The sequence below is a fragment of the Lipophrys pholis genome, assembly GCF_963383615.2.
Source record: "Lipophrys pholis genome assembly, chromosome: 7".
Classification (NCBI taxonomy): Eukaryota; Metazoa; Chordata; class Actinopteri; order Blenniiformes; family Blenniidae; genus Lipophrys; species Lipophrys pholis.
The window spans coordinates 21,346,745-21,361,252 of record NC_137638.1 but is presented as its reverse complement, the minus strand read 5'-3'; the positions used below and the strand labels follow the sequence as shown (position 1 = coordinate 21,361,252).

General features: G+C 43.8%; 1 protein-coding gene across 1 annotated transcript in view; it reads left to right on the top strand.

The window, feature by feature from the left end:
• The window catches only part of mctp1a (multiple C2 domains, transmembrane 1a), a gene marked incomplete at its 3' end in the record, with an annotated part of 134,251 nt that overhangs the window by 119,012 nt on the left and 731 nt on the right, over window positions 1–14,508 (top strand). Inside the window, 3 exon segments of the mRNA XM_080468269.1 lie at window positions 6,109–6,218; window positions 6,864–6,973; window positions 7,203–7,300. Coding sequence (XP_080324395.1) covers window positions 6,109–6,218; window positions 6,864–6,973; window positions 7,203–7,300 — 318 coding nt within the window.

The window sequence follows — 14,508 nt, the reverse complement described above, 5'->3', positions numbered from 1 at the left end:
GCTGACAGTCTTAACTGAAGTTTAACTTTGTTGGAGCAACCCTTAGTTCACACAGATTTTCCCACACATGCAGACACTGCAGCGTAGAAACACAGTCATACAGATATACCCTCGCTCCCTTAGTAGCTCCATTAAGGCCTACAGGAGCACTATGCCGACACATCTTAAAATGGCCTTTCTGTTTGTGAGCAGCTTGACGAGGGCCAGGAGGACGTGCTGTGCATCTCAACACGCTAGTTAAACAGATATTTATGTGTTTTGATAAAAAGAGAGGGAGGGAAATTGTTGTATTCCCCCACATCCGCTCACACACTAGTTGTTATATTGGATAAATTATTTATTAAAATGGCAGCGGTTACCCCCACACTTTCAGAAAAAGCGCTAACATCTGCCTCTTTCATGTGGCGCTGGCAAGGTGCCAGCTTGCATGGTGGTATCTGAGGCCATCCACAGGGTCTTTGTCTTTTCTTGTTGTCATTTCCTGACAGAAGGGAGAAGTTCTTCTAGGCCACTGGGTCCCCAAGTTTCTTTTTTTTTAATCCCCTGAGGGACCTCTCTTAAGTCCCAGTTGGTAAAAACTGTGACTCTCCCCTCTTCCCTGTGGAGTTGGAAATACTTGGAATAGACACCAATAAAACATTGGCGCTTTAGCTGAACTATTTAAATGGCCAACATAAGAGATAAAACGCGCTCAACCCTGCATTTGGTATCCCACCAAAGATGTTCATCTAATAAAATTGGATTCAATTACAGGAGAAAAAAAAGTTGAAATGGAAAAATACAGTAATTTGCAAATCCGTTCCCCAAAATTTCCCCCAAAAAACATTTAGGAATTTTGTTCATCTTGTTTACAAAAAAATGTAAAAGCATAGGGCTATCATACTAGCCATGATGTCATTGATGAATGAGGCCTTTTTTTAAAATGAGGAAATACATGTTTGCACATTTTAGTTGTTTGTCCATCAATTCAGAGGTGAATACTGTACTTCCTGAGTGGAGTTTGCATGTTCTCCATGCACCTGTCCTTCCAATCTAAGGGGCAACCTGCTTTTTGTCCCATTTTGTTTGAGGGGGGCTCCTGTACCACGCAACTGTGATATTCTAGTCAAGTGGGTATTGAGAATGAACGCAATAATAGAAGTCCTTTCCTGGAATCCTCCCAATGTCTAGCACATTGATTCTCCAACTTTTCGCCGTGTGTACCACCTGAGAAAATATCGAGCTTTCCCAGTGTCACCATTATGGCTGACATCAACAGTAGCAGAGGCTTACCTTATATAGCTATGGTCTTTTGTAGTTCTTTCAAATATAAATTTCATGTTTGGTGCTATTTTATGTTAATTGTATATATTTTAGATTTTAATCAAAAAAATATATTTTTGACTTCCCACCCACTAGAGGGAGTTTGCATACCACTTTTGGTACACATACCAAAGTTTGAGAATCACGGGTCTGACATAAATGTAGCATAACACAAAATATACCGAGAATCATATTTATGAATACTAAACCTTCCCTTTCTCTTATAATTGTTTTCTCAAGAAGACATAGCCACCCGTGTACTAGTAGGATACAGTTGATGCTAATCATATGCCGTTTTTTTATTGTGTCATCCCTCAATGTTTCACAGGACCTGGAAATTAAATTTTTGTCACCCCTACAGCATCATTCAACTTGTCAGTGTTCCTTTCCCTCCCATCTTTCCGCGGGTTGGAAATGGGAGGGATACCGACTCTCAGCAGTTACAAAATCAACAAGAACAGTTTCAGATGCCCTCTGGGAGCCACATATTAGCATCCTGTCACGTTTTATATGACATTTCAATTTTTACTGTGCTGCCAGTGTGAGACAGAGAAAAAAGAAAAACAAAGAAAAACAGGTGCAGTTTTAGCACAGGAGCAATGAGCAGCAGCCACTTGTGGTTCAGACTCATTTTGTGGTGTGATGGGATGTATTCTGCTACATTATAACTGTTAGGTTTATCATTTTTTTATGGCGTAGCTCAGCAGGGAGAACAGGATGATCGGAGGTTAAAATACCCTCAAATGGCTCTTTCTCTTCCACCCAGTAGATATAGGACAGATATTTGAGTCCATCATAATAGGCTAAGTCCTCGGTGACCCCTCTCTTGTTTAGCTCTAGGCCTTGGGTCAGTGAAGAACAAACTGTCTTTGCAAAGTTTACAGCTGCTCGCTGTGCACTTTTGCTTATAGATGTACTTTGCCATGGTGGTATCTCAGGAAGAGAAGTGGAGCAGACACATTCACAGAGGCACCGTGCATCTTTCCTTTGTTAAATATTTAATCAAGTGTTTCAGCGAGTTTACCACATTTGTTTACCACAATTTACCACCAAGTGCAATGTGGTTAGCCTGACTTGGCTGTTTCTTTGTATTTGTGTGTGTGTGTGTGAGTGTGTGTCCCTGGGCTCTCTGCGGTATCACTGAGGGTTATTTTTTTCCTCCATGCATGCAAACAACTGGCATCACTTTAACGAGCCTCTCCACCACTAGACCGATGGGTGTTCGGCTGTGGTTTCATATCACACTCTACACCTTCAAACAATGATGCAAACTTTGGACATAACCAGAAAAGATGGATTTATTGTTTTTAAAGGGCACACATGCAATTAAAACATGCAACTCTCAGCCAACAAAGGACACAAAAATACTAAATATTTCCACAGCCAACCCGATGGGAGTTAATTGATGTCAAAGAGTGTCATCTGCACAGAGAAACATTTCATTCATTTGACTGAATACACAGTACAATGCAGCTCTGTTAACTTCACCGTGAACTTACGTCACAGCCCGAGAGGCATTGGCCTTTAACTATAGCGTACATTAACGTATAAAAGAATTATTTTCTGAGTGTTCGAGAATGATAATTAGAGAAATGTAAACGCCTCAAGATCCCCTTGTTTCTCTATGAGATACTCTGAAGTGTGAATTCTTGTGATGCTTTTTAATGATATTCTGCATTAACAGGGTACTGATAGTCATGGGCATCAAACACATTAAAAAGTAATTATTGTCTCTTATCCTATATCTAGTTAAATGAGAACAGATAATGATACATTGTGTTTTAGTATTTTGATTTTCTTGCATATATTTTGTCTTAATTCTTAACTTCTAACCTGCATTCAAGGTATGTGCTCCTGAGAGAAGTGCTCGCATCGGCATGGATTCATGGCTGTTCTAGAGCCGATGAAATTGTAAAGTCGGAGCATTTAATCATTCAACAGCCCAGACAGATTGAACTGACAGTTACTGAAATGTGTCAGTGTAACACATCACAGATGAACCTACGGTTGCACTTTATTAACATTTGTGATGCTGAACACATTAGGCAGGCTTATTACCCCATCTGTTTGAATGATTCGAGCCATGAAGTTTCATCCATCAGAACAGTGTTGTCAGAGGTGCCTGGATTTGTAGCATACTTTGAGCATTAACATGCTTTGCATCTGTAGCCAAGTTAAAGCAAGAGGCCGCACAGATTTCATTTTTATTAGCCATGCCTTCAGGTCTTCAAAAACAAACCCACTTAGGTTCCCTGACCGACAGGAAGAGACGGATGGAAATACAGGCCCTAGGACCCCTGTAAAGACCCCTCCTGAGTGAAACTAGAAGTTGGTTAAGAATAGAAAACCCAAGCTGTCATTACATGTGCACATGTGAGCTGGTGATTGAACCACACATCCTCTCATAACCACAGAGAGCATGACAAAACTCAGTTCTATATTATACTAGCAATAGATCCACTGTTGAGAATGTATAAATGTGCATCTTAGGAACCTCACTGCCCTAAGACCAATATATATTTTACATATGCAATATGCATTTGTGAAATATTCCTTTAACCTTGGCTTCAATAACCTACTCTCCTTTTTTACTTGTTCTGTGATGATATTGTCATTAAAGATCATTTCCTCCATCCAGAAAGACTACTTTTAGGAGTCAAGGGCGCTTATCATCGTCTGGTGTTGCGATATACTATTGTTTGTAGAGTCCCACAGCAAGACCAGGTGTGCAGACCAACCTTATCTAATAACTGTAGTGTGTGTTTGTGCGTGTGTGTGTGTGTGTGTGTGTCCATTATAAGAACAGGTTGCCTGGCTCCATATGTGCGCAGTGTGCAGGGAAGCTGGGAAAACAAGGTTCTCCGTGGCCCTCTATGTTATTGCTACCTCCCGCCTCCACATGCCGTGTTTGAAGACAGGAAATAGGAGTCAGACCGCAGTCCGAAGGGCATGTGGCAATGGTTTATACTCCAGTGACCTCCGACTTATCCTCTCCACCCCCGCCCACTCTCTCACACCACTCCCGTAGCCCTCAAACAGTCTCCCCTGAGTCCGGGTTCGAAAATAAAATGTCCTGACCCGGCCCAGCCCGGCTCGGATCGCCCTAACCAAGCCCGGCACAAAAGACACTGCCTTCTGAGATTTGTTTGAGCGAGCAATGAAAAACAGATGGACTCCAAGGAAAGAACTAAATGGAGGAGGAGAATAGGAGGAGAAAAGAAAGGGAGTCTTGTAAAATATTTGCAAAGAAAAATACCCCAGAATCGCTGTCTAATTATATCTATTTGTCTTGTGTGGTTTTGCTGGGGAGGCCATGTGGTCTCCCCGACTGCTCCATGGTTCATTTTTCACTTTATCTGATCCCGGATGGGGAGCAACAAGAGGAGGGTGGGTTTGAGGGTTTGAGGGCAGTTTGGGTCTCAGTGGGAGGCTTATGATGAGGTGGGGGGGTCGGGTGGCCTCAAGGAGCGAAATGTGGTAAAGGCCTCTAAGGTCCTCGAGGTTTTATATCTTTGACTGCTTTATTGTCTACATCGGGTTTGATGATTAAAATGACAGAGTTTAACTTCTCCAATTTAGCTTTGTCCATTCATCTTCATCGATAACACAGCCATTAGTATACATACCTGCGGCTTTTTTTGTCTTCAATAAAAAATGAAATACTTGTTAGTCAATATGTGCTTATATTTTATATTCCAGTATTTTAGTTTTGATGACGTTGTATTTAAAATTTTAACAAAAATTGTTTTTTGCGGGAAACTCACAGGTTTCTCACACACTTCTTAGCTTCATACAGGTCCAGTTCTTGGTTTTCTGATTTGTTTGTGACCTCTGTAAATATTTTTCTTTGCCAACATGTTCAGTCTACTGTTGTGTGAACTGTTTAATAATCTTTGCCGACTCGATTGGATTCTCGAGCTCTTTTATTGTCATAAACTGACCAGCCGTGATTACATAAGCAATTTTCTCTTTGATAGCTCTTCTCTTTCTTTTAGTTTCCCGAGCATGCCCTCCAATCACATGTAGTCACAACCAGTCTGCGTGTTGATGTCCTCACTCAGCCGATGGCTTAAGATCACTCTCTGTCACCTCATTCTGTCCAGACCCGTCCTCCCGCTGCCTGTCAGTCAGCAGGCAGCTCCTTGACTGTTGCATGACTTCTTAAATTCTTCACTTTGTTTTACTGAGAGGGGCAGGTTTTGTAGGCTTTAAGATCTCTTGCCTGGTTTGTGGTTTCTCCCCCGCAACCCTAACAATATTCTGAAGTTCACAACCATCGAAAGTTGAAAAGGAAGAGCTCTTCATGGTGGGTGACAGCGTTAATAAGGTTGATAATGTTGTCACGGCTGGTGACATCATCACAGTGTGCCAGCCAGCAGAACAAAAGAGGGCTCTGCCCGGTCTTCCTCGCCGTCTTGGCAACGGCAGCGGAGAGAGAGTGAGAGAGAGCGAGCCCCGAAGATTGATTTATCCATTCGGCTTTTGGTTTAATTCTCCCTTTCTATTCACATATTCAAATTTCCCTGTGTGAGCATTTGTTAGGAGGAAAACATTTTGATTTGTTCTGCCAACTTTATATCTCTATTACTGCTTGCAATGAAAGCGCTCCCTCACTTCATGCAGGATATCCGGTGATTTGGCTCCCCACTCCAGATCTTTGACGCTATTTAAAATGTATTGTCTTCGCAGAGATGCCTGTGCCCAGCCTCTGTCTTCTCTCTCCTCTTTCTCTTTCCTCCCTTCACTCTGCATCTCTTCCTTCCGCAACCCCCTCCCCCTCCTACATCTCTATCTGTCCTCTTGCAGGACTCTGAGAGAAAGGGCTTCATGAACAAGCTTTATGCCATTCAGGACGTGTGCATCAGTGTGCAGAATGCACTGGATGAAGTGGCCTCCTATGGCGAGAGGATAAAGAAGTGAGTCGTAAGCCTGCTCCTCGGCATTTGGCCCGCTCTGCTCCGCTCTGCACGTACTAGTGTTGTTTTTTGTTGTTTTTTCCGGCTGTGCCAGGCTGGCCCGCTTCCACTTGCCAGCCTAACTGAGTGTAACTCAGTGCTGCTCTCAGGAAACACTGCCAGCGTGACACCCAACCCTGAGACCCAAACAGCAAAAGGCTGCCTGTCTTTAAGTCCATCACTTCTCACTTAACCTTGCACAACCTCTTGATTGAATCATGTGCATAGTCGATTAAACACACTGCTGCATATGCTGCCCAAACCTAAAGCCATTAATTTACTGCATACAGGCAGCCTAAATCAAACGCACTCTGAAAACGTAGATATGAAAAGAACCAGATGTTTTCTTTTAATTTAAAGTCAAATTTCTTGACTCACAGCTAATACATTTAGCATTCAGAATAAACAATCATAACTTATGATTCTGTACAATTCAATGGTATTTTACACATTAGATTCTGTAAATCGTGTTGATTTATTGATCCTTCTTGCCTGCTGGACTTGCAAAAGTGTTTACTGATGGTTTGTTATCTCTCAGCATGGTTAGCAATCCTACGCTTTGTTGTGTTACTTGATGTTCTTTTTATTTGTTCCCTCTCTTTGCAGCACATTTAACTGGACCGTGCCTTTTTTAAGCTGGCTAGCCATTGTTGCCCTTGGAGTATCCACCATCGTCATCTATTTCATCCCTCTTCGATATATAGTGTTGGCCTGGGGTGAGCTGATGTGTGAAAAAAATATGTACTTAAATGTGAATACAGCATCTGAGTAAATTCATAGCAAAGCAGTTCAGTTTCTGTATAGCTCACTGCTCTTTTTGTTTTAATGGTGGAAAAATGGTCGGCTACAGAGGGTGTAAAAAATGATAAAGCCGTTAACTAGTTCACCTTTAAGCATGTTTCTCCCCTTTTCTACTACTTGCCCTCTCTGTTGTTCTCTCTGCAGGTGTGAATAAATTCACCAAGAAGCTACGGAACCCTTACAACATTGATAACAACGAGCTGCTCGACTTTCTGTCCAGAGTTCCCTCAGATGTACAAGTGGTGGGTGAACTTTACATCTTTTATGTCTTTAGCATCACAGCTCTCACTTCCAGTGCTCTTTTTTTTTAATCTCCTTCATCTCCAAGTGATTTTCTTTCTTTTTCTCCCTCTTATCCCGTCTTTTCACTGGCCGCTTCGCTTTAATGTGGGGTGAACTGACTATCCATTGTTTTAACCATGCAGACATCTAATTTAATTTCAAAGCCGTTTCTGTGTTTTCCTATTAATAGCTTCCTAGACTAATTCAATTTCCACATACATGGCTGGAGCTGTGTAGTAAGATAACAAGGTTAAGTGAGTTTAGTGCCCAGCATATAACTAGGCTGATTGACTCCATCCACATACACTCACACACAATTACAGTTAGCTGTTGTTTCCCAGTTATGCTAGTAATTGGAACAAAGCGTAAATCGGCAGTTAACCAGCCCCATGGGGTTTTGCTTTTACATTAACCGTGAGATCAGATTAACTTTGTGGTTGAAGACTTCAGATGCTTGCTTGGGTATGATGTTGCTTTGTTTGATATGTGCGTGTGTGTGTCCGTGTCCATACGTCATCTGTAGCATGCTGCGACACCCAGGACAAACTGCAGTTTAAAATCCAATTAAGCAGCAGTTGAAAGTTGCTGTGTTATCCAGCACCAGTGGCGTCCACCGTAGCCGTTAAGCCCTGCTGAGCTCAGTTCAATACACACATGAATGCAGATATACGCAGATGCAAGCCGGGGCTGAATGACCTGGGGCCTCTGATATGACCAATTCCCCCACCACATCAATGCTGACACACTTCCTCTTTGATCGCTTGTTGCCCACAACTTCTTTCATCTTTACAGGGTCATAATCCTTGCTCCCCTGCACACCCCTGACAGCCCCCCGTGTTCTCCTCCCTTCGGCCCCCGTGCAGTTTTACAGTTCTGTAGTTTACAGGGGCCTGCTGCAGCAGCAGGCACAGGGCAAGTAGCCATCGATTTAAATGAGCCCAAGCTGTCCCCTCTGGTGAAGTGCAGCCACCTTACACACCTGGAGCCTGAGGGAGTGGAGCAGTGAAGGGGCCCGGGCCCGGCAGGTATGAGGCCTTTACAAGGCTCCTAATGAGGGCCTGCTGGCTGGGGAAGAGGGGGCAGACATGCTGCTCTCGTTTGGTGCCCATGCTGGTGTTGGAGTTGTGCCTACTGTATAAGTAACACTGTAAGTGCTACAGTAACAGTTATTGCTGCAGCTGTTGGTATGCAATTGTTGCCAGGTTTGATGAGGATGTTTAAAGGCTCAGGGAGCAAAGAGGGTGAAAGGACAGACACAGACCTAGATACAATGGAAGAATGATAAAATTAAAGATTGAATGTAGACAGAAAGTAAAATAGTTAATTGTTAGATATGGCCTGTTGAGGCCAGATAGTTGACATTGCATTGATGACATGCAAACGTGGTTATTACTTTCCGACCAAATCCAGAGGTCAGTTTTCTGAGCAGACACTCTGCTCCATCGGCTAAAAACAGATCAGAACGTTCTGCACTGCGGTGCGTCCCGCTGCTGCCTCCGGTGGTGCGTTCACCTCATTGCCTGCCCCCCTGCCTTAATGGGTCAAAGATGTCCGGGGGAATTCAGCCCTTGGGGCTCTCGGAAGATTCAGAGAGGTGCCGGGGTCCAAATGGAGCGTCCCCTCACAGGCACGTGTCTGTGGCACCCACTGGCATTGGTGTAAGGGCTCACTATGCCTGACACCCTGGATGACTAATGAAGTGCTATTTCCGGGCCCCAGTGTGACCTAACACACACACACACACACACACACACACACACACACACACACACACACACACACACACACACACACACACACACCTCCCAGCAGTAGGGCATGTGAGGTGGGTTGGGGGTGTTTCCGTGTGCTGTTCCGCATCATTTAGAGGTGCTTCAGTGCAGCCAGAACTGATGAGGTTCTAATGACTTTATATACAAAGGGCAGCCACACTGGGCCGCAGTCCATCATAACGTGTATTGCTGTACTGCAGCACAGCAGCTGAGGAGAAGCTTCTGAACTCTGCTTTTCATTACTTTTCATTTCTCTTCATAGCGTTTGCTTACATAATCTTTGTGAGAACAGTCGTTTCTCATCAGTCGTACACTTAACAAAAGGTGTCTCATTTTTGTAAATTAAACCCCTCCAAGCACTACTGCTGGGCCCCTAACAGCACTGCCAAACACCTTTTTAAAGCCAATCCCCAGTGGAGCGTGGAAGCTGCAACCCCCTTTTTCTTTTCTTTCCGTTTTTTTTTTTACCACCTGAACAGTTTACTTAAATCATTATCTCCCCCTGTGAGCAGACATGTTAAAGCCTGGCATGGTGAGGAGTGCACGTGTGTGTGACACCGAGTAGGAATTTCTTGTATCTGGTTGGGATATTTTACCAGCGCAAGCTGTCTTTATGGTCATTATCAGGAAATCCTTCATGTCCTCTTAAACGAGACCAAACTGAGCACCTTCATAGCGCTAAGTATTTCCTACCTGGCGTTTGGGAGGTGTCAGTGCAGTAGTATGTTTTACGACGCCATTAGCCATGTGAGCGAGGGTGTGCATAAGTAGGTTCAAGGCAATTAGCATGCCAAGTGGCCCTTTATGATGGGTGTAAAGGAGCTGGTTCAAATCCCCAATACAAAAATAAGCATGAATTCCAATTTAGTGCCTAATGAACAGTGGGGAGTCAGGTTAATATTTTTAGACAACGTTTATGTTGGGGATGAAGCCTCCCCGGACATACAGGGGCAAAGGCAGGATAGTTAAAGGTTGAAACACTGCCAAATGTCATCACTCACATCGAGCAGAGGTCTTTGTCACCTTCTCTTTGCCCTTCTACACTTCAGTGCCAAATTTAAACAATTTGCTCCAAGTGGACAATTAGTCACTTGTTGTCACTGTGTGTTTTAGAACAGCAGGTATCATAAGTTAAACATTTTATCCTTTAAATTATTTAAAAGGGGGGAGAAAAAAACAACAACCTGACTGACTCATGCCACCTTGGCACGCCGCTTCTTTCGACACAATAGATGCAAGCGCTGTATTTTTCACTTGTCTGAACTGCACACAACAGTGTTCCCCCGGAAATATTTAATAACCCTTATGCTCCATTAAGTGTCACAGGAGATGAAACCTCCGTTCACTGCAACAGGGCTGAAGAGGAGAACAACATAGTGTCATTAAAATGTGGCTCCCTTGCTCCCATTTTTTGAACTCATTTATTTACACACCAATTTGCCGTCTGTGTTTTTTTCTTTTCTTTTTTCCTTTTTTGTGCTGACTTTGACACGTCTGTCTGCCCACATTTGAATCATCAAAATCTTGTCAAAGGTTGAGAGAGCGAGAGAGAAAGAGAGCGTGAGAGGGGAGCAGGTCCCGGGATGCTTTGTGGGTAACGCCGTTAAACGAAGCACGATGCTCGGTACACGGCACCCCTTCAGCTCAGCACACTTCAAAGCCTGTTTTTGCACTTGTACTGTCAACATTTGGGAGAGGAGAGGAGCGAGGGTGGAGCAGCCTTTGAGCAGCGCTGGGTCTTTACCCACTGCTTCTCCTGTCGATGTTCCCTTTAAGCGCCCCGCTCGTGTACCAAATTGCTTGTGCGCTCGCTGCATTACCACACTTTTTACTTTCACCCAATTCTGGTTTCTTTTATTTGCTAACGTCCCACTTTCTCCTCGCCTCCTCTGCCTTTTCTTCTGTTTTTGACTTTAACTAGTGCTCCTTGTCGGCTTTGCCTTGTTTGTGTGTGTGTGTGTGTGTGTGTGTGTGTGTGTGTGTGTGTGTGTGTGCGCGCTATTAGGCGAGGTGAGCCCTCCGTGTATCATCAGGTAGACCTGTCACCTGTGAGGTGGATTTGAACCTGCGACGCTCCAGCCCGATCCTCTCGCGGCTGGCAGCTCTTCACAGAGAAAGCTCGCGTTTGATTGAAATATTGTTTTTTCTTGCACCCTTTGCTTTTTTGTTTATCCCCTCCGCTTCTCTTCACGAGAAACAAAACTGTACTTTCTACTGACAAGCAAACTTTTCTTTGTTTGTGCTCACAGAGAGTTTTGTTTGGACAGGAATGTCAACGTGCAGAATTAAATTGCCTTACTCCTTTGTTTCTTCTTTGCTGCTGTAGGCGTTTGGCCATATAATGGGACCACTAGCATCCAGTGATCCCGCGCACTACCTGTCCTACTTTTGAATTCAGGCTGTCTTTTTTAATGTGCACAGTAAACAATGAGAGGATCTCGATACGGAGAAACACTTTTGACAAAGCTCGATTTTCTTACAACTTCCTCACATTAGCAGATATATGTCCATCTAAAGATGCATTACATGAAGAAGTGCATTTATTCCTCCGCCCGTGGGTGAATGAAATCATTCAGCCACTCACTCACTTGTTCATCCACTCAAGCCATTGATCGTGGTCGATGTGGGCACCGTGCCAGGGCTTTCACAGTCCCCAACAAAACTACCACTGCGCACACACACATCCACACACACAGGTACACACAGATGGGGCCATATAAACCCTCTCCATCCCCTGGGATTTGGTTCCGTTGTCTGCTTTCGTTGGCAGGGCTATAAAAGGATCCACACCCACATGAGAGCAGTATCTGTCATCACCCGAGTGTCCACAGATCTCCCTCCGTCTCACCCAGTCTCCTCTTCGCTCTCATTGTTTTTTCTCCTGTTTCCTTTGTTGGTTTATCTCGCTCTCTGCCCTCGCTCCCTTCATCTTTTGTCTATTTCTGTCCCCTCTTTGTCATACTTCCCATCATTCTTTTCTCCTTTTTTTTTTTTCCCTCCGCCACCTCCTTGCCTTTCAGATCATCTCCTTCTCTCCTCTTCCTCACTGATTTCAACACACACGTATTTGTACAGCTGTTGGGTCGGATGTTAGTTTACCTCGTGGACAGCGAGGAATATCCAGACCTGAATCGGCGCAGTCTGGCTGCCTAGTGAGGCGTAGAGAGCAACACATGCTGGCCTAACCACTCTGTAAGCACCTTAACGGGACATTGGTGACCACCACTGTGAGACAGCGGAAGGGAAATACCCCACTGTGTGTGTGTGTGTGTGTGTGTGTGTGTGTGTGTGTGTGTGTGTGTGTGTGTGTGTGTGTGTGTGTGTGTGTGTGTGTGTGTGTGTGTGTGTGTGTGTGTGTGTGTGTGTGTGTGTGTGTGTGTGTGTGTGTGTGTGTGTGTGTGTGTGTGTGTGTGTGTGTGCGTACGTGCGTGCATTTATGGGATTTTAATGGTACAGAGGTGGTTAGGGTTTCTATGTGTTGCAGCGTGCATGTGTGCATCACTGGACTGGCTGTGTTTTCATTTTTCAGCACAAGCCCACACGTCTCTCTCTCGCAGCTCAGATTTTGCGCGTCGCTTGCAGTGGACTGGAAAGCTTCATTGAAGCGGCAGTGGGAACCCGTAGAAAACGGTCTGATAAAGGCTTGTTCCCAGCCGGAGCGGAGAGACGCTCCTGTTCCCGTCCACCGCAGACAGACCCGCCACCAGACAGAACAGAGAAACCATATTGATGTCAGTTTGTTGTCTGCCTCCAGAATCAGAGAGAGTGTCAGTCAGTCAGACAGGCAGAGTAGCCTATAGTACGTCAACTTAGGAAGGAATCCACTGACGATACCCACTCTTTGGTGCTGCAACTGTCTAGTTTTTTTATTTTTATTTTTTTTACCCCTATTAGTATTCTGATTCAGTGGCTACTGCTTGTTGGTGTCTTGAATCTGTCTAAGCTCGCAACTGTATATGTGTGTGTGTGTGTGTGTGTGTGTGTGCGCGCGCGTACATTTAGACGTGAGAGACTGCCATGACAGTCTGTGGTTGTTGATGCTCAGCCACTGTGATGCCGTTGCGTCTGAGTGTCCATCACTAGGTAGGAGCGGTTTCTTTCTAAGATCTGCGTGTCGTCTCTGCAAAGCGCCACGTCAAGTGGAAATCCGCTGCTGTCGTGAGGAATAAATGACAGTCTCTCTGTGATCAGACCCAACATCTTCTGAAAAGGACAAATTAAAATAAAGGGCCGCTCAGTTTAGAAATAAGTGTGAGACAATTGATGCCGTAAAGGACATGATTAAGTAAAATTGGTCATTTATTTTGTTAAATCCCTGATTTGTTTTCACGAGGCAAAGCTTTTGACTTGTACCTCATCAAACTTATGAAGAAACTTTCTGAAGTGAAGATGAGCCCGTGATTTTAAGCGTTGCCCATTTCTTTTGCTGAACCACTCCGTGTTGTCCCAAGTTCCTATCGAAGTGTCCAAATTGATGCTGCTGTCCTGCAGCGAGCAGCTGACAGGAGATCGGCGCAGGACCAGAGAGCTTCGTGTGGAAACAGGAACCCCATCAAACAGGGGTCATTCGTAGTGTCCACTCATTATTGAGCAGAGGGAAAGTTCTGCATCGCCAGACGGCTCACTGACGAGCTGGTCTGGAGGTGAGCCGACCTGACGGAGGAGAAAATAGACGGGATGACTCATTGTAGTTTACTCACCTTTTAGACAAGGGAGACATGAAATGGATCAGAATCTAATTAAAGCTGCATCCTTGAAACAAACCTCAGCTATATTTAAGAGTGAACATAAGAATATTAAATGATGGATAATGACTTGAAATGTAATGGCATGTATGAAAAGTATGAAACTTTACATTCCATAAACGAAATAGAAAAGTGAATGATTTTAGAAATGAATGATATATTTTACCCGGCCATACATTCAGACTGAATTACACAGTGCGTGTGTATTCTAAAATGAAGTAAACCAGCAAAACCAGATTTAAAATTTATCTGATTGAAGTTGCAGTTAAAAAAAAAATAAAAATCATCCATGTTTTTTTTTATTTAAAAGAAATGAAAACGTTTTTGAAATGCTTTTAACCTAAACTCAAATAACTTGACTTTGGTAGTTGTCACAGAGCTATAATAAAGGTAAGAAATTATTTTGATCTGCTTTATATTCTTGTTAAGAGTTACATGATGGTGCAGTGTTACACATTAAAACCGAGCTGAGGTTTAGATGTGAAACGTTATTGATTTTAAGATTGTTTCAAAGTTTTCTGCAGAGAGTTTTAAAGTGAAGTCGTGACACTATTGTGTTTCAAAGTTCATTCTAGTGGCAGTCATGTGGTTTCATTCTCGGTCCTGATGCATACGGTCGGTGTGTATCAGACTACATGTGATCGGTGGTGT